The sequence below is a fragment of the Oryctolagus cuniculus genome, chromosome 17 (assembly GCF_051225735.1).
Source record: "Oryctolagus cuniculus isolate XC-2025 breed Fujian yellow rabbit chromosome 17, ASM5122573v1, whole genome shotgun sequence".
NCBI classification, from domain to species: Eukaryota; Metazoa; Chordata; class Mammalia; order Lagomorpha; family Leporidae; genus Oryctolagus; species Oryctolagus cuniculus.
In genome coordinates, this window is record NC_142883.1 from 55,981,417 (window position 1) to 56,001,613 (window position 20,197).

Here is a 20,197-nt window from a genome sequence, read left to right on the forward strand (position 1 = left end):
CAGCTCTCTGCTGTGGCCAGGGAGTGCAGTGGAGGATGGCCCGAGTACTTGGGCCCTGCACCCCATGAGAGACCAGGAGAAGTACCTGGCTCCTGCCATCGGATCAGCGAGGTGCGCTGGCCGCAGCGTACCAGCTGCCATTGGAGGGTGAACCAACGGCAAAAAGGAAGCCCTTTCTCTCTGTCTCTCTCTCTCATTGTCCACTCTGCCTGTCAAAAAATAAAAAAAAAAAATTAAAAAAAAAAAAAGAGGCAAAGCTAGAATTCTGTAGACCAACTCTGATGTTTTTATCTACTTAGGGCTTGATAGTAAGGATGTGACCAGGATTGGGAACTGAAGCAGCAAAGAATGAGACCTACTGACCCTGAGCATTTCTGAACCTGACCTTACCCAGGCATGTGTGAATATATACATGCAAAGGCGCTGGGCTTCCTGAGAGGACTATGTCTAAAGGTCAGGGTCAGAGGAGGTGTCATGGGTATCTGTTGCTGCACAACACATTCTCCTGAAATGCAGTGACTTACCATGATGCCCTTTGCATTGCGTCTCGTAAGATTGGGCTCAGGGATTTGGGCAGCTGGCCAATTCTGCTGCTGCACATGGTAATGACTGGACCCACTCGGGGTTATCAGCATTGGGGGGGCGGGGTGCATATATGGACTGGGCTGGAGGGGCTGGGGATCGCTTTCTTCACTTGGTGGACACATTGGCAGGGGTATCTGGAAGAGTGGGCTCTGCCAGGTGTCTCTGCCTTTCCATGTCTCGGGACCTCTCTGCGCAATCTCCCCGCCAGGGGAGTCAGACACCTTCCACGGTGACTGAGGGCTGCGGGAGCAAGCATTCCCAGAGACAGGAAGTGTCTGTTAAGGCCTCAGACAGAAAGCCAGGCAACCACCCCCTCTGCTGCAGTCTATCTGTCCAAGCAGTCCCAGGTTCAAGGGGAAGGAGCTCAGATGCCAACCCTGGGTGAGAGGAATTCTGAGGAATTTATGGCCTTTTTTTTCATCCTCCACAGCTTGTATTTCTTCTCACACGCTCATGGAAACACAGAATTTTTTTTTTTTTTTTGACAGGCAGAGTGGACAGTGAGAGAGAGAGACAGTGAGAGAAAGGTCTTCCTTTTGCCGTTGGTTCACCCTCCAATGGCCGCCGCTGCAGCCGGCGCACCGCGCTGATCCGATGGCAGGAGCCAGGATCCAGGTGCTTTTCCTGGTCTCCCATGGGGTGCAGGGCCCAAGGACTTGGGCCATCCTCCACTGCACTCCCTGGCCATAGCAGAGAGCTGGCCTGGAAGAGGGGCAACCGGGACAGAATCCGGTGCCCCGACCGGGACTAGAACCCGGTGTGCCGGCGCCGCAAGGTGGAGGATTAGCCTATTGAGCCACGGCGCCAGCTGGAAACACAGAATTTTTAAAAATGAGTTTATTTTGATGCAAGAAAAATGTTTCATCCATTCATACATGGGGTTTTCAAAAAGTTCATGGAAAATGCTTCATAGGGAAAAATGAATATGCCTGGGTTTCAAAATATGTTGCATTAGAATAAACCTACCTTTGAATTCTATTTTTCCATGAACTTTTTTTTTAAGTTTAAGTTATTTACTTAAGCCATCTCCTACTACAAGAAAAGGGATAGAAAATCAGTTTCCTTCATCTAACAGCTAAGATTGTTAAAGCTGTGCCCACCAGGGGTGATTTCTCTTCTATCTGGAATCTTCGCTCACCCAGGAAGGGGAGTACACTTGATACCATGTCACACAGATTCCAGCCACTCTTAACTTATCTAACAAAGCCAGGTTTCCTAATTCAGGGAGAAATGAGTCACAGCCACCCCTGAATTGAGCCACGCTTTGATGGAGAAAGGCTCTACCACTAGCCTGTGCCTGCACTGCCATTTGTTGGGTCCGCTGCTGCCTGGCACTGAGATGATCTGTCTGGCCGAACAGGTGGAAGCAGAGACCACACCTCTGCAAGTGTGCAGGAGGTCATGCATATCTCCCGGCCCACCTGCCTCCCACTTGACTTCCTGCTTGATTTCCAAGCTCAGCACAGCCTTCTTGGCCTGGCTGCAGCATTTCCTAAGCTGGTCCTCTTGGGAAGCCGGATAGCCCACTGCTCTAGAGACACATGGGCACCAAATCCACTGCCATTTCTACCAACCACGGGAGACACTTGGATGCTCTGGTTCTTTTTTTTTTTTTTTTTTTTTTTTTTTTGACAGGCAGAGTGGACAGTGAGAGAGAGAGAGACAGAGAGAAAAGGCTTCCTTTGCCGTTGGTTCACCCTCCAATGGCCGCCGTGGCTGGCCTGCTGCGGCCGGCGCACCGCGCTGATCCGATGGCAGGAGCCAGGTGCTTCTCCTGGTCTCCCATGGGGTGCAGGGCCCAAGCACTTGGGCCATCCTCCACTGCACTCCCTGGCCACAGCAGAGAGCTGGCCTGGAAGAGGGGCAACCGGGACAGAATCCGGTGCCCCGACCGGGACTAGAACCTTGTGTGCCGGCGCCGCAAGGCGGAGGATTAGCCTAGTGAGCCGTGGCGCCGGACTGACACTCTGGTTCTTATGCAATGCACATCATCAGCAAATTTCTCAGGTTTTTTTTTCTCAGCTTCCAAGGGAAAAATGATCAAGTCCCAACACAGAAACTAAACTCCACCATTCACTTAACAGTGGCTCTCCTCCCAGGAGAGGGATGCCACGCCACACAGTATGCCAGGCCAGTCAGGATGTGTTCTGCAGCCCATCATACCTCGTACACACTCATGTGCCTCCAACATTGTGATTAATTACCACATCTAGCTCCCCGCCCACTGTGAATTATTTATAGCTCAGCAACTCCACTCATTTTCCCAGCCCCTGGAGAGGAACATGGAGTGGCACCCCCTTTTCTACCATGTTTTACAGACCAGGTATTGTGCTAATAAGGATTTAACACTCACGGTTCTGTTTAATCTTCTCCACAATGGGGCAGGTGGTATCCAACTCCACACATAGAGAAGGCAGAGATTCAAACTTTCACCTCTCCATGGCCCACCTCATGCACAGCACAGAAGAGGGGCTGTTTGCTGAAATGACTGTGGCAGCCGGTGCAAGGCCCCATTGATCCAAAAGGCCCACAGTGAGGTCCTATGCCTTCCCACAGTGAAAGGGCAGTGTGTGTTTCCCATGACCACATCCTCAACCCAGTGGCCTGCGGCATGACGAGCCTTCTCCCCTCTCCTACCTGTGCAACGGTAGGTCAGAGGACTCGCTTCAGAAAACGTGAGATGGGCAGAAGCCGTGCAGAACTTCAAACAGCAGGAAAGCACATTGTGTGGGGACATCTTACTTGTCACAGCTTTCATTTCATACCTCGGCTTCTTCTCAAAGAGATACCGGCAGAGCCTCATGGATGAGACCTGGAGACCCTACCTGAGTCAGCTGAAGGTATGTACAGCCCAAACATCTCCTGACTGCATCAGCCAGACAGTGCCGGGGTGGTCACGTGACACTCACACTGCAAACCTTCCAGTACCCTGTTTGTGTGTGTGTGTGTCTGATTTTTATTAAAAAAAAAAAAGATTTATTTATTCATATTTGAAAGGCAGAGCAACGGAGAGGGAGAGAGAGAGAGAGAGAGAGAGAAATCTTTTTTTTTTTCTTCAGGCAGAGTGGACAGTGAGAGAGAGACAGAGAGAAAGGTCTTCCTTTGCCGTTGGTTCACCCTCCAATGGCCGTCGTGGCCGGCGCACCGCGCTGATCCAAAGGCAGGAGCCAGGTGCTTCTCCTGGTCTCCCATGGGGTGCAGGACCCAAGCACTTGGGCCATCCTCCACTGCACTCCTGGCCACAGCAGAGAGCTGGCCTGGAAGAGGGGCAACCAGGACAGAATCCGGCGCCCCGACCAGGACTAGAACCCGGTATGCCAGCCCCGCTAGATGGAGGATTAGCCTGTTGAGCCACGGCGCCGGCCTAGAGAGAGAGAAATCTTCCATCCACTGGTTCACTCCCCTAGATGGCTGCAAAAGCCAGGCATAGTCCAGAGCAAAGCCAGGAGCCAAGATCTCCATCCAGGTCTCCCATGTGGGTGGCAGGACCATCCTCTGCTGCCTTGCCAGGCACATGAGCAGGAAGCCGAGCACCCTCGTGCACACTTACTCCTGAGCACCAGGCATGGGACAAGTATACCAATTCCTTCCACACTGATTTGCATTGCCATTCACTACCCCTTGGGCCACCTGAGCACTGGCCCTCACCTCTTAATGGGATCCTCTTAGGAACTTTGATTCTCTGCCCAGCAGGCTGTCTCCTGGTCCTCCTTCAAGTTGCAAAACCTGGGGGACACCATGAGAACCCCGTGTTTCTCCCAGCTCTCTCTCTGCTCCAGAGCCGAACCGCACAGGAGCAGCCAGGGAGAGTTCCCTTTCCCGGATTCCTCACGGCACTCTGTGACTGGGCCCCAAAGTTGCACCGTTCACACCCCTGGTTCAGATGCCTTTATGGGCTCCGTCTATTTCCATCATTTCCATGCTCTTATGAAGAGCTACCACAGAGATTTTCATACGTACCCCGTCTTCTTCATGTAGCTGGATTCTACCTCCAGCTCCTCCCTCTGCAATCTACTCCCCTCCACACACACGAATGGGAAAATTGTGAGCTCCCAATTAAAGGGGAATCAATGCTGCACCTGCACGCTATAGTGAGAATAGCTGATCATATTCCCTTGGCACTTTTGCGTCACTCACAGTCATCAGTCCCCAGTATTCACCAAGTGTTATGTCCACGATAAAGGAGGTTCAACAGACACTCAAGGCCAGGATCCCTTCAGCAGGATCACAGGCCAGTCAAGGAGACGGGGTTCACAAAAATCAGCTACAGCAAGATTCAGCACAAAAAAACCCCCGTGTACAGTCACGGTTGGATTCTAAAATCCATTTGTACTTGTATCCTAACAATACACAACATATTCTGTACTGCGATGGTTGGTTTCCCAGATCAGCTCATAAAATTCTGCTGGTGATGATTTGCTGAACAGTGGTTTAGAAAGCTACATTACTAGTAAATAAAAAATAAAGCTGTTATTTTATTCATCTTGAATGCTTGTGGGGAAAGGAAATTGTGGAAAGAATCATCGTTCACCAAGTGAATAAGGATGAGGCTCCTGTAGCAGCTTTGTGAGAGTTTCGCTGGCTTTGTATGGGGGGCCATGGTCTTCACTGGTGGTCTGGGAGAGCCAATGAGTTCCTTCTCGGAATCATGTTTTTGAGCACAAAAAACAGGGTGCATAAGATTGCAAGGAAAATTCTTGTATTTGAAACACATTTTGGATCCCAGAATAAGAACCCCCAGGGGCCGGCACTGTGGAATAGCAGGTGAAGCCGCCGCCCGCAGTGCCAGCATCCCAGATGGGCGCTGGTTAGAGTCCTGGCTGCTCCACTTCCAGTCAAGTTCTCTGCTGTGGCCTGGGAAAGCAGTAGAAGATGGCCCAAGTGCTTGGGCTCCTGCACCCTCATGGGAGACCCGGAAAAGACTCCTGGCTCCTTGGATCAGCCCAGCTCTGGCTATTGCTGCCATCTGGGGAGTGAACCAGCAGATGGAAGACCTCTCTCTCCCTCTCTCTGTCTCCTTCTCTCTCTGTGTAACTTTGACTTTCATATAAATAAATAAATCATTTTAAAAAATGAAAAAAAAAGAATCCCCAAGACACTGATTTCCCTTTAGAGGCTTGCTTGCTGGGACATCCCTAGCCATTGGTGCCCTCAGCAACAAGGATTAAAGGGACGGGAGATGGCTGGAGAGGTTTGTATACATTCAGTGGGCAAAGCAAACTGCAGAGTAGAGAGAGCAGTCCAAAGGGCACGTGTGTGAACTTGGAAAACATTATGCTAAATGAAAGTAGCCAGACGCAAAAGGTCACCTAGTGTATGATCCCATTTATATTAAATATCCAGAATAGGAAAACCCATGGAGGCAGGAAACATATTAGTCATTGCCATGAGCTCAGGGTAGAGAGAAATGGGGAGTGACTGCTTACCCAGGGGGAGGTTTCCTTGTGGGGGATGAAAATGTTTTGATAGTAGACAGAGCTGTCAGTTGCACAACACCGTGAGCAGACCCAAGACAGCTACATCGCACACGTCAACGTGCTTAGTGTTGTGTTGTGTGATTTATACCTCATTTAAAAAAAAAAAAAGTATATGAGTCACCAGTGGAAAAGATTGCTTGTAGAAGAATTCAGTGAGCTGAGACAGGCCAACCGAGACGAAAAGGAAGAGCCCTGTACACACCCAAGGGAGGCCTGATGGGTGCTCACCAGCTTTGCAGAGGTGGGGGAAAGGTAAGCTTCCCTGACCCTTTGCAAGTGGGTGAAATAGATGCAAGGTGAGAGTGGTTTGTGCAGGCAGGAAAAAACCCACCAGGCTCGCATGCCCAAGAAACAGCAAAGTAACCCCGTTTACGGGGTGAGAATGTTAGGCATTAAATGATTGACATCTGGTCGTCTACACTGGAATTGTGATCTAGGTGAGTCTAGTACAGGACAAAGAGTCAGTCATGCAGATTGAATGGCTGCATCCACCAGAAGGAAAAAAAAAATACTATGAAGCTTTAACCAAACCTGCCTCCAGGAAGTGTCACACAGCCAGAAAAAAACACTATGCCTTGTGGCCAGGCCACAGTATACTCACCCCCGCCTTCCATTCCAAGTAGGGGTGACACTGCTGTTTTGCCAGGTCCCCATCCCAGTCACCCCCGGCCTGGATCCCCTGAGGATGCTGACGGATGATGCTGACGTGGCTGCATGGCAGAACGAGGGCCTCCCTGCTGACCGCATGTCCATGGAGAACGCCACCATCCTCCTCAACTGTGAGCGCTGGCCGCTCCTGGTGGACCCGCAGCTGCAAGGCATCAAGTGGATCAAGAACAAATATGGAGAAGACCTCCGGGTCACCCAGATTGGCCAGAAAGGGTAAGTGGCCAAGCACAGAAGTTCCCACTTCTGCCGCACATGCAGGAGAAGTCCGTTATGAGCAGACCGTGAGGGCCCACGGATCATGTCTGCCTCCTGGGCTCTGACAGTTCTCCTCCCATGTGAAGACACATCTCAGTGAAAGATGCCTGGGCACGATGTCTTTGCATTTCTGTCTCACGGAAATCCCATGCTGTCAGGGTGGTGACTGCCGTTCACAACAATTTGTTATATGCTTGGTAAAGAACTGGGAGAGACAGGCTGGGGTTGTGGTGCAGTGGGTTAAGCTGCCGCCTGTGACACTGGTATCCCACCTGGGCCCTGATTGGAATCCCAGATTCAGCTCCCAGCTAATGCACCTGGGAAATTAGTAGAGGACGGCCCAAGTGCTTGGGCCCCTGCTGCCTACCCATGTGGGAGACCTGGATGGAGTTCCTGGCTCCTGCCTTCAGGCCTGGCTGTTGTGGCCATGTGGGAAGTGAACCAGCTAATGGGAGATCTCATTCTCTCTCTTTTTCTGTCATTCAATATTTTTATTTATTTATTTATTTTTTTGACAGGCAGAGTGGACAGTGAGAGAGAGACAGAGAGAAAGGTCTTCCTTTGCCGTTGGTTCACCCTCCAATGGCCGCCGCGGCCGGTGCACTGCGGCCGGCGCACCGCGCTGATCCGATGGCAGGAGCCAGGTGCTTCTCCTGGTCTCCCATGGGGTGCAGGGCCCAAGGACTTGGGCCATCCTCCACTGCCCTCCCGGGCCACAGCAGAGAGCTGGACTGGAAGAGGGGCAACCAGGACAGAATCCGGTGCCCCGACCGGGACTAGAACCCAGTGTGCCGGCGCCGCTAGGCGGAGGATTAGCCTAGTGAGCCGCGGCGCCGGCCTCATTCAATATTTTTTTAAAAGAGATAAATAGGCGGGAGAATTGAAGGTTCCCACCATAGAAATTATTAAGATTTAAGGAGATAGAAATCCTAGTGACCCTGATCTGACCATTCCACACATTGAATTGTTGCTCTATGCCCCACACTTGTGTACATTTATTCTACGTCAATTAGAAAACAGAACTCTCATGCAACATCTTCCTTACCCTTTTTCCATCAGCCCTCATGTTCATCCCCACATCTCTCCTGAAATGTTCCCTGCCCCCAAAATTTCACAAGCCCTTGTCTCGTGAACTCTGTGTTCTACGAAGTCTTCCTCACAGTCCAAAGCTGCCTGCCTTCGCTCTCCTCTGCCCTAGAGCCACATAGAGCAAACCGGAACTCTCTTTCTGCCTATGCATAATGGGTTGTGTGGCAGCTGTTCATTATGTAAAACATCAGAGCACTTGGCGCCTGCCACGTGGCTTTAGCCATCTGTGATGGGGAAGTTAGTCCATGGAGGGACATGCAGGGCAGAGAGAGTGTCTGGCCAGCTCCCACCACACGTCACTGGCTTGGGCTCAGCATCTTCCACCCATTGCTTTCTCAACTCCCTCGCAGCTTAGCTTTGTAGTTTCAGTTCTCAAATCCTGCTCTTCACCACTAGGACACGTGGGGAAGACAGGATGGGGCAGTGCTGGAGGGGAAGAAAGGCAGGTGATTGACATGTGCCTGGCTCCATGTTAGGGGTCTTTTTACAATGCTTCCTTTTTTTTACTTCTTTAGAGGTTTATTTTGTGTTTAGTTATGTTTAAGGTTTTTTAATTATTATTTATTTGAAAGGCAGAGGGAGAGACAGAGAAAGAGAGACAGAGATCTTCTACCCTCTGGTTCTTTAAAGGAAGTTGAATGCTGAAACATGTTACAACATGAATGAAACCTTGAAGACGTTAAGCTAAATGAAGTGAACCAGATGCCTAAGGACAAACTGTGACCGATTACACCAACTAAGTGAAACAAGATAGTCACAAAAAGACAAATATTATGTGGGTCCACTTATATGAGGTATCTAAAGTCATCAAGTTCATACACACCAAAAATAGAAGGGTGGTGCCAGGGGCTGGGGGAGAAGTGGGAGTTGGTGTTTAATGGGCACAGGGTTTCAGGTTTGCAAGAAAGAGTCCTGTGAAGGTACAATGGTGATGGGGTGAGGGGTGCACAACAATATGAATGCCTTGAACGCCACAGAATGGTACACTTAGAAATAATTAAGATGCAAGATTTTGGGTTAATGAGCATCTTGCCTCAATTTAAAAGATTTTTTTTCTAAGTAACAGAGGCAATATTTAAACCCAGACCACCCTTGCTTAGACTCTCAAGATTATCCACCACAGCACATGGCCACCATGGGGAGGTTCACCACTTTGGATGTACATAGCTAACACACTTCCCTAAAGGGCCAGATCACCGAGGTATTTAAGTCAAACATGTAATGTTAAAAATAATAGTCACACAGAGCAAATACTGAATGCTAGAGTGGGACCCTCTGATAGAGTAAGCTATGTTGAGAAATGAACGCTGAGGTATGCTATATTTTTATCTGTATTCTTCAGCCCCGAAGTAATCCAACCCTGACCTTCTCCCCAAATGTTGATTGAAATATTTGTTCCTAGTCAGATAGTAAATGCATTTTAAATGTAAGTGCATGTCCTTTTTGCTCACTGCTCTACCTCCATTCCCTAAAATGCTACTGGTGCACAGTAGGCCCTCCATAAGTAGGTGTTCAGTTCATTCCCTGTTCCTGTCCTTTGACCACTTTCTTGTTGGGTAGTTTTCTAGATTTGTCCTATGTTATTTGTATTCAAATATAATATTACACATACTACAAAGGAACTTCATAAAATTCATGGAAAACAAAATTCCAAGTCCATTTTGGTACAAAAACATTTTGAAACCTATGAGTTTGTTTTTTTTTTTTTTTTTTTGGTAATGCATGCACATTTTTCATGAAGTTTCAGGAAAAAAAAACTATGCAAGGGTTTCAACTTTTTGCAAGAAAGAAAACTGATTTTTTAGTTCCATCTTTCAATATACTTTTTAGGGTACCTTCATATATACAGTCTTCTTTCATCAGAGAAATGAAAAGTTGTTCAGTTGTCTCATTTGCCTTTTATCTGTAGGGTTGAACATACTACAGTGCCTTTTATTTTCATTTTTATTTGGTCAGACTTGTCATCTACTTCTTTTATAGTTCATGCTTAGAAAAGTATTGTCTCTGCAGAAATTATTTAAATATACACCTGTGTTGTTTAGTTCTTTATGGCATTTCTTTTTACATTGAAATCCAATTACTTTGAATATATTTTAAAGAATGTATAAGGCACAGACTAATTGTGCAAGTGACATTTATTGAATTTTCCAACATTCTTCAATTAGATACCATTTAATTAAACTTATTCAATTTAATATATTAAATAATTTTACTAAATACAATATTTATTCTTTTCTATTTTATTAATACTGTACCAGATTTTAATTGTTTAGCTTTATATTTAGTACCATTTATTGTGATATTTCTCATTACAGAAGCAATGTATTATCATTTTGTTTTTAAAACAAATGAGGGAGAAGGAGCTACAAAAGAGCAAAGAAAATAAAACTTCTAATTCATCATTGAAAAATGCTTCTAACTTACTATTATATGATGTCCTTTAAGACTTCTTTCTATACGGGCTAGTTATCATGGCATAGCATATTAAGGCAGGCTTTGGGCACCAGCACACTGTATCAGAGTGCCAAGGTTCAAGTCCTGGCTACTCCACTTCAAATCCAGCTCCTTGCCAATGTGCCTGGGAGGAAAAAGGCAATGGTTCAAGTACTTGGGTTCCTGCCTTCCATATGGGAGACTAGGATTAAGTTCCTGGCTCCTGGTTTTAGCCTGGTCCAGCCCTGTCTCCTGTGGCCATTTAGGGAGTGAGCTAGCAGATGGAAAATGTTTATTTCTGTCCCTCTACCTTTCAAATAAATAAATAAATCTTTTCTAAGGAGTCCACAGAAAATGAATTTTTTTTTTTATTTTTATTTGACTAGGAAGAGTTATAGACAGAGAGAGAGAGACAGAGAGAACAGTCTTCCTTCCGTTGGATCACTCCCCAAATGGCCGCCACGGCCGGCACTTAGCCAATCCGAAGCCAGGAGCGAGGTGCTTCCTCCTGGTCTCCCATGCAGGTGCAGGGGCCCAAGCACTTGGGCCATCCTCCACTGCCCTCCCAGGCCACAGCAGAGAGCTGGACTGGAAGAGGAGCAACCGGGACTAGAACTCAGTGCCCATATGGGATGCCGGCGCCACAGGTGGAGGATTAACGAAGTGAGCCACAGCGCCGGCCCAAAAATGAATTTAAAGATAAGCATATTTTGAAAGACTTTTTTCTATAAATCTGTACTGTTGAAGTTATGTAAAATGTTTTAGTTTTAGTTGATATGAGTCCCTTTTTTTCTTCATTATAATTTTTTCTTAGCATCTACATTATTTTCTTTTAGGTTAATTTTAGGATCTTTTATCAAGTTCCATAAAATTTTGTGATTATTTTTGGTGAGAATTAGAATTACATCAAACTCACAAACTGATTTATGGAAAATCTGACGCAATCGCATGTTTATTAAACTCTATGTAACACTGAAAAGTTAAAAGTAACCTAGATAGGCCGGCGCCGCGGCTCAATAGGCTAATCCTCCACCTAGCGGCGCTGGCACACCGGGTTCTAGTCCCGGTCGGGGCGCCGGATTCTGTCCTGGTTGCCCCTCTTCCAGGCCAGCTCTCTGCTGTGGCCAGGGAAGGCAGTGGAGGATGGCCCAAGTGCTTGGGTCGTGCACCCCATGGGAGTCCAAGAGAAGCACCTGGCTCCTGCCTTTGGATCAGCGCGGTGTGCCGGCCGCAGCACGCCAAGCGTGGCGGCCATTGGAAGGTGAACTAACGGCAAAAGGAAGACCTTTCTCTCTGTCTCTCTCACTAGCCACTCTGCCTGTCAAAAAATAAAAGTAACCTAGATCTTTGTTAATTAATGGATAAATTAAAGTGTGTTGACATGGTCTGATACCCAGCCATTAAAAGTTATTATGAAATAATATTTAATGGCAAAAGAAATATTTTCAACACATTTTATGTATGAAAAGCCAGTTTGTAAAATAAAAGAGCCACAGAAGTTCAATAATATAAAAATGAAGTTTGAAAATGGGCTGTAGCTGGCCCTGCATGTTTGTGGCTCCACATTTCCAGATTCAGCCACTATAGCTGATCGAGTACAGACATTCCTTTCTCACCATCATGCTTATGCCAATAAGGCATAACAATTATTTACCTAGGTATACACTCCGCTAGGTAGCATGATTAATGCAGAGGTCATTTGAAGTAGTCAGGAAGGTGTGCATGATTTTATGAAAATACCATGCCCCACTGTATGTAAAGGACTTGAGCATCTGCAGGTTTTGATGTCCAGAAGGGTCCCAAAACCAATCCCCCATGGAATCCTGAGGTATGGTGTACCAAAATAAATAACAGTACACATGAGAATGTCAATGACAAGCCAGAGATCATGGTTCATTTTTCATATCCTTCTCTATGTTTTCTCATTTCCCCCTATTGCTAAAAGTGTGTGAAAGTACATAGCTATCACTTTAAATACAGAAAAATGGGGTCACTGAAGACATTCCAAGTGATGTGGCTCCAAGTTTACCAATGTGCCTCAGAGGCCACAGCTGTCTTTTTTATTTTTTTTTATTTTATGTTATTTTCTATTTATTGGGGCTGGTGCTGTGGAATAGCAGGTAAAGCCACCGCCTGCAGTGCCAGAATCCCCTATAGGCTCCAGTTCAAGTCTGGGCTGCTCCACTTCTGATCTAGTTCCCTGCTAATGTGCCTGGGAGAACAGTAGAAAATGGCCCAAGTCCTTGGGTTCCTGCACCCACATGGGAAACCTGGAAGAAGCTCCTGGCTCCTAGCATAGCATCCACCCAGCTCCAGCCATTGTGGCCATTTGGTTTGTGAACCAGTGGGTGGAAGACACTCTCTCTCTCTCTCTCTCTCTCTTTTTCTGTCTGCCTCTGCCTCTCAAATAAATAAATAAATCTTCTTTAAAAACATTTTTAAAGATTCATTTATTTATTTTGAAAGTCAGATTTGAGAGAGAGAGAAAAGAGAGAGAGATCTTCCATCCACTGTTTCACTCCACAAATGGCAGCAATGGCCAATGCTAGGCCAGGCCAAAGCCTGGAGCCAGAAACTCTATCTGGGTGTCCCACAATGGGGAAATGGTCCCACACACTTGAGCCATCCTCCGCTGCTTTGCCCAGACCACTAGCAGGGAGCTGGATTGGAAGTAGAACAGCTGGGACACAAACCAGCATCCATATGGGATGCCAGCGTCACAAGTGGCGGCTTTACCCACTATGCCACAATGCCAGCCCCTACAGCTGTCTTCTTAAATTGCCTCTGAACCCATACCTTGCCACAGCCTCACACTGTCCAACTTGCTCCTCCAGCTACCTCCAAATCATAGAGCATGCCCTGGAGGCTGGAGATGTGGTGTTAATTGAAAACCTCGAGGAGTCCATCGATCCTGTTCTGGGACCCCTGCTTGGGAGAGAAGTCATTAAAAAAGGACGGTAAGACTCAGAAGTGCTGCTTCCCCAGTTCCACCGCGGATGGAGTCTGCTCTTCCTAGAGTCTCCTTGCTCAGCTCATGTCAAGCAGCTCCCTGGAGCACATGTTTTTCAGAGAGCCATTTAGGTACCCTCCTCTCCTAGAGAAAACTTCCCAGAATGCCTCTGACATCCTCATTGACCTCCTTCTGAATGGCCACAGAGCACAGCTGGGGAGGGATGCTAGCAGGGAGATGGTCAAGAAGCGGGCTGACTTTTGAGTGTGAGCATTGTACCCCAAGCTAGTGCCCTTGAGTTCTGAGAACTTAGCTCCTTGTCCATTTGATGCACCCCTGCTACTCTGGGTGCTGGTGAATGATCAGGGCTTAGCAAGTGCACAGTGGAAGGAGGGGGTGCAGAGAGGAGAGAGGGGGGAAGCAGAAGGGCAATCAGTGCCTGTAACAGGGAGTGATCATTATTATGAAGGTTGCTTGACTCAGGAGTCTCACCGGCTGCCCAGGCTCCGAGCTGTCTTTACCCGTCCCTAGGTTATGTTCATTTATGTGTTTAATCTTTTTCACCCATAAAAGTCATTCCCCCGTCAGCCATGAGCAAAAGTTAATCTCTATTGTTAGCCTATAAAGCACTTTTGTGCCAACTTCATGCAGGTGCACCTACCTCCAAGCCTTTTATTGCCATCTGCTGGAACTTTTTCATACTGCACTACTCTACCTCAGCTCAAGTTGCCAATGCAACTCAGTTCCAATGGAAATGGTTCTCGCTAGAGTTGCCTGGTGCGCAAACATGGTGGCTCCTGGAGCAAGTCTCTCTTTCTCTCTGCACCTGTTCCTACATTAGAGCAAAGAGGATGCTAAGGGCCACACTAGACATGCTTAGGAGAAATCCTGAGTATGGCAACACTGTTTGCTTTGAATTTGTGAAAACAAACCCTAGAATTCTGTACCTGATAAACTCTCCCAGGCAGGCACCCAAACTTCACCTGACCCTTTATGTTCCAGATTCATTAAAATTGGAGACAAAGAGTGTGAATATAATGCCAAATTCCGGCTCATCCTTCACACCAAGCTGGCCAATCCTCACTACCAGCCTGAGCTGCAAGCTCAGGCCACTCTGATCAACTTCACTGTGACCAGGGATGGCCTGGAGGACCAGCTGCTGGCCGCCGTGGTCAGCATGGAAAGGCCAGATTTGGAGCAGCTGAAGGTAGGCTGGGCATTCAGGGAGGGAGGGGGGGAGGGATGCTTTTCTGCCACATTCTACAGTGCGTCGACTGGGAGAGGTAGGGGCTGTTTCTCCAGGAGCTGAGCAGGATGGGCTCTGCCAGACCTTCGAAGAGTTGCAGTTCCACTTAGTCACCCGGGAACAATGAATTGGGAAAGGGAGGATAAGAAGAGCTGAAGAATAAGAAAGGCTCAATAGGCTAATCCTCCACCTTGCGGCGCCGGCACACCGGGTTCTAGTCCCAGTCGGGGCGCTGGATTCTGTCCCGGTTGTCCCTCTTCCAGGCCAGCTCTCTGCTGTGGCCCAGGAGTGCAGTGGAGGATGGCTCAAGTGCTTGGGCCCTGCACCCTATGGGAGACCAGGAGAAGCACCTGGCTCCTGGCTTCGGATCAGCGTGGTGCACCGGCCGCAGCACGCTGGACGCAGCGGTCATTGGAGGGTGAACCAATGGCAAAAGGAAGACTCTCTGTCTCTCTCTCTCTCACTGTCCACTCTGCCTGTCAAAAAAAAAAAAAAAAAAGAATAGGAAAGGTAGCTGGAGAAAGGGCATGCCTATTACCAAGAGCAGGCCCTTGTGTAGTACTATGGACATGGGGCCTCTGCTCACCTGTGCTCACTATGGACATGGGGCCTCTGCTCACCTGTGCTCACATGCCAACACCCAGAGCCAGGGAGAATTAAATTCTGCAAGGGTAATAGAAAGGTGTTCTCTCATATTAGAGTGGTGTCTTCATCTGCTCTGGCTTCCATGACAAAATGCCCCAGACTTGATGGCTTCAACAATGGACATTTATGTCCTCATCATCCCGTGGGGTGGACGTCTGAGACCTTACATGTCTGCTGAGGCCTCTCCTCCTGGCGTACAGGTGCCACCTGCCTGCTGGGCCCTCACGTGGTGTCTTCTTTGTGAACACATGGAAAGAGAGAGACAGAAAGTTCTCTGGGGTCTGTTCTTACAAGTACACCCAGTCTCTTGGCCCAGGACCTCACTCAACTTAATCACCCCCTCCAAGGCCCTATCTCCAATACAGTCATACAGAAGTCAAGGATTCACCATATGAATTTGGAAAGATGGGGACACAATTTTGTCCACAGCAGATAGCATGTTTTTCTTTCCTCTTTAAAAAATAATTTAATTACATTAGACAACCCCAAATCACAATGCATATGAGACTGCATTCATGGCTCTCTGAGCCTCTACTCCCTGAAATCCTTTGTTTGCTGGACAAACTCCTATGGAGCACCAACTCTACAACACGCAAGATATTAAGCATGGTGTGTGTGTTAGGGGGTGTTCGACAGTGGGCAAGGGAAACCATGGCCCTGCCCTCAGGGAACACAGAAAAATAAAATTGTAAACAAATAAAGAATGGCATCTCAGAAAAATAAAATTGTAAACAAATAAAGAATGGCATCTCAGGCCAGCATTTTGGCATAGTTGGTTAAGCCTCTGCCTCCAGTGCTGACATCCCAAATGGGTGCCAGTTAGAGTCCTGGCTGCTCCACTTCCGATCCAGCTCTCTGCTGATGTCCTAGGAAAGCAGTGGAAGACAGCTCAAGTGCTTGGGTCTGTGCACCCACGTGGGAGATGGGAGACCCAGAGGAAGCTTTCAGCTCCTGGCTTTGGATTGGCCAAACTCTGGCTGTTGTGGCCATTTGGGGAGTAAACCAGTGGATGGAAGACCTCTATGTGTGTGTGTGTGTGTGTGTGTGTGTGTGTGTGCATGTCCCTCTCTCTGTTTATGAGTCTGGCTCACAATTAAATAAATAACTCTTAAAAAATGTTGTCAGGGAGTGACAACATTTTTGAGAAAATAAAATGAGGTTATATGAGAAAGCCAGGGAGATAAGATAAACAGTGATAGTCTGAAAAGAGTCTCTGGGAAGTTAACATTTATTCTAATTCCTGAATGATTTGAAAGCCCCTAGGCTCAAGAGATTCCTAGCAAAGAGAACTTTGAATTCTGGTCTTCCAGGAAGATAGAGATGTGTGTTGTTAGGAAACAGCAGGCAGGCAAGGGTGGCCACTGGAGGGCATGGCTGGAACCTCCAGCAAAGCAGTTGTCCTTTTTTTTTCCCCAAAGAAAACCTTTTACTTAAGGAATATAGAGTTCATGCATTTCATAAGTACAACTTTAGGAATATAGTGATTCTTCCCACCGTACCCACCCTCCCATCCACTCTCTCACCTCTCCTCTCCCCTACCCCTTCCATTCCCAGTCCCATTTCTCCACTAAGATCCATTTTTGATTAACTTTATACACAGAAGATCATCTCTATACTAAGTAAAGAGTTCAACAATTTGCATGGTAAAAAAAATAATAACACTGTTCCTCAACAATCAAGACAAAGGCTGTTCAAAGTCATTGCATCTGGAAGTTAATTTTACTTCTTTTTTTAGAAACTTAACTAATTTTAATGAAGCACCCAAGAATGACACATCTTTTGGGATCACTTAAATATAGTTATAATACAACTCCTTTTGAGGACAGAGGTCCTTCATGGGAAGTTATACACAGTGACTCTTGTTAATTTAACAATTAACACTCATGTATGATGTCAGGATCACCCTAGGCTCTTGACAGAGCTACCTAGGCTATGGAAGCCTTTTGAATCCACAAACTCCATCAGTATTTAGACAAGGTCATAAGCAAAGTGGAAGTTCTCTCCTCTCTTCAGAGAAAAGTATCTCCTTCTTTGATGACTACTTCTTTCCACTGGGTCTCACCCACTGAGGTCCTTCATGTAGGACATTTTTTGCCTCAGTGTCTTGGCTTTCCATGCCCGAAATGCTCTCATGGGCTTTCCAGCCAGACCAGATGCCTTAAGAGCTGATTCTGAGGTTAGAGTGCTATTTAAAGTAATTGTTATTCTATGAGTCTGCTGTGTGGACACAGCAGTTGTCTTTACAAGGACCAAGGGGAGCTACAACCTTCTGAAGTTAAGTTCCCAATTCCTAGCCCCATATGAATAAAAAAATTGTCCAGTTCTTTGGTCTATGGAGCTTAACAATAAGAAAAGGAAGACAACACGGGGTGTGCTTGGACTCGAGGGTCCCACTCAACGACCTTGTCTGAACTGAGCCAGTTTCTGTTAGTATTTATTTTTCAAAAAGAAAGAAAGAAATCTGTAAGGAGAGCTGTTAACGCAGGAGTAGTAAAGTGGTGATAGGACCACCCAGAAAACTGAAAGTTAGTCCTACCGTCTCTTCACAGAAATAACATCTATTTAATACATACTGACTGCACCATCACCGTGTTTAAGCACAGCACAACAACCCTAAAGTAAGGACTAGGATTAACCCCTGGAGGAGGCTTAAATGCAAAGAGGGTAAGTGGACCAAGGTCATATGCCTAGGTATGGTGCAGTTGGGGTTCAACTTACCTGTCCATGGCCTCAAGCCGTTCACTATTTGGCTTCTAGTTTACTATCTCTAGGGAAAATAACTCTTGACCCCATGAATCTGTTTTTTTCTTCTTTCATTTTACTTGAAAGGCAGAGAGTAGAGAGGCAAAGGCAGAGAGAGAGAGCCTCCATCCACTGGTTCACTTCCTAAATGCCCACAACAGCCAGAGCTGGGCCAAGCCAAAGCCAGGAACTCAGGTCTCCATATGAGTGGCAGGGCCCCAAGTACTTGAGCCATCACCCGCTGCCTCCCTGGGTGTGCAATAGAAGGAAACTGGATCAGAAGCAGTGTAGAGGGATTGGAACTGGGCCCTCTACAGGATGTGGGGGTCCTAGGAGGGGACCCAATGCCCACCTCCACAACTTTCATTCAGAGCTACCCTGGATGCTCTGGCGTCTCTCCCTGACTCCTTCTTGCTTGACATTTGCAGTCAGAGCTCACAAAGCAGCAGAATGGATTCAAAATCACCCTCAAAACGTTGGAAGACAACCTGCTCTCGCGCCTCTCCTCTGCATCCGGGAACTTCCTGGGAGAGACGTCCTTGGTGGAGAATCTAGAGATCACCAAGCAGACTGCTGCAGAAGTTGAGACAAAGGTAAACCCACTGTGGCTAGTCTTAGAAGGCAGCAAAGGCTGGGGTACTCCTCTTAGTCCCTGAGTCTGACTTTAGCAAAGGGATGATTTTTCCATCTTTGCTCATTTCTTCTGCAAAGTCCAGCCAGACTGGAGTCCTCAAAAGACACTCTCACCTCCTGTATCATGGAATTCCCACCTTCTAGAAAATGCTCTTGATGTCTCCACTCCACATATATTTGATGAGCACCAAAGTCTTGGCAGGGCCTGGTACCGTGGGTAGGGGATGATGGCTCAAACTTAATGCCTCAGATAGTTTATGCAATGGTCCTGAAGCTAAGGACTCGCAGTGTTGTCAGAGGGGACTGATTCAGGCATGAATGCACCCCAGGAAAACCCACTGGATTGCAAAAATGTCGCAAGTCTTATTTTAATGGGAAAACGTCAAGGACTTCCCAGGAAATGTAGCTCTCAGAAGCTATCATCCTGGGAAATCATCACAGTGTGCAGCTGCCCTCCTTTATACCACAACGTCTGACAGGCTTTTAGTCCTCCTTGTGGGGCATGAAAAAAAACGTCAGTTGCTGGGGGAAGGGCTCCCAAGCCCCTTGCTCTTTCCAGCAAACTGTTGAACCTACACCAGCCCTCTTGCCTTCTCAGTCCTCTCCTTAGATCAGGAGAGCAGCTAAGATGCTGGATCTGAGCAGAATGTCACCCACCTGTAAGAGGGTACAGAAACAATACACCCTCGAGGGGACACCCTTATGGCCAGATGATTGGGATTTCTACAGACGTGAAAGACTTTGTTCTGGGTAGAAGCAAGGTAGGAAAAATGACAAGTGATTATAGGTAAGGAGAATAAACCAGGTCATACAGACAACTCAGGGTGGTACAATGAGAGCAAAAGGAGGAAAGTCCAGCTATGCTTTGGGCAGCAGCAACTGTGTGACCCCCAGGGTTTACCACCAGCTATCTCTGGCCTCCACATCTCCAGATGGGGACACAAGGCTTTATGGAGTAATTACGGTAGAAGCTCCAGTGCCTTGGGTGGGAGAGACAAGGGTACAAAAGTAACTCACATAGAAGGCATCAATCAGAGGACCAAATCAACTCAATTCTTCCTGCCTCCTCATTCCTGCTTCCTTGATCCTTTTCTTTAAAATCAATGAGCATTTATTGATATCCTACTATGTGCCAAGTGTTACACAGAGTTTCCTTATTTCTTTTCTTGTTGCTTTTGTTGTATCTTCTTTCTCATTGATTCATCCAGTGAATACTTACTCAGAAGCTGCTATATTCCAAGTCCCATGACAAAAGATGAGAATACAACAAGGAACTTGGCCGAGTCCTAGCCTTCTAGGAGCTGGCCCTCTGAAGACAAGTCAGTAGGTGGTGGCAAAACAGTGATGGAGGCTGAGGCGGAGAAAGGAGAGGGAGCTGTAAACCCCCGAGGTGGAGCAGTCAGCCCACCCTGGGGGAGAGCAAGGGGGTTCACGTTTTTGTAGCTGGAATATAGAAAGGATGAGAACTGGCAG

The 20,197-nt window shown here is 47.3% G+C and overlaps 1 protein-coding gene across 4 annotated transcripts in view; it reads left to right on the top strand.

Moving 5' to 3' along the window:
* Nucleotides 1-20,197, top strand: part of DNAH9 (dynein axonemal heavy chain 9) — a 371,124-nt gene that overhangs the window by 276,819 nt on the left and 74,108 nt on the right. For all 4 annotated transcript variants that reach the window (XM_070061398.2, XM_089317689.1, XM_070061394.2 and 1 more), the window contains 5 exons: nt 3,237-3,425; nt 6,709-6,944; nt 13,343-13,465; nt 14,461-14,665; nt 18,520-18,684. In XM_070061398.2, coding sequence (XP_069917499.2) covers nt 3,237-3,425; nt 6,709-6,944; nt 13,343-13,465; nt 14,461-14,665; nt 18,520-18,684 — 918 coding nt within the window. The remainder of the gene's footprint in view (nt 1-3,236; nt 3,426-6,708; nt 6,945-13,342; nt 13,466-14,460; nt 14,666-18,519; nt 18,685-20,197) is intronic.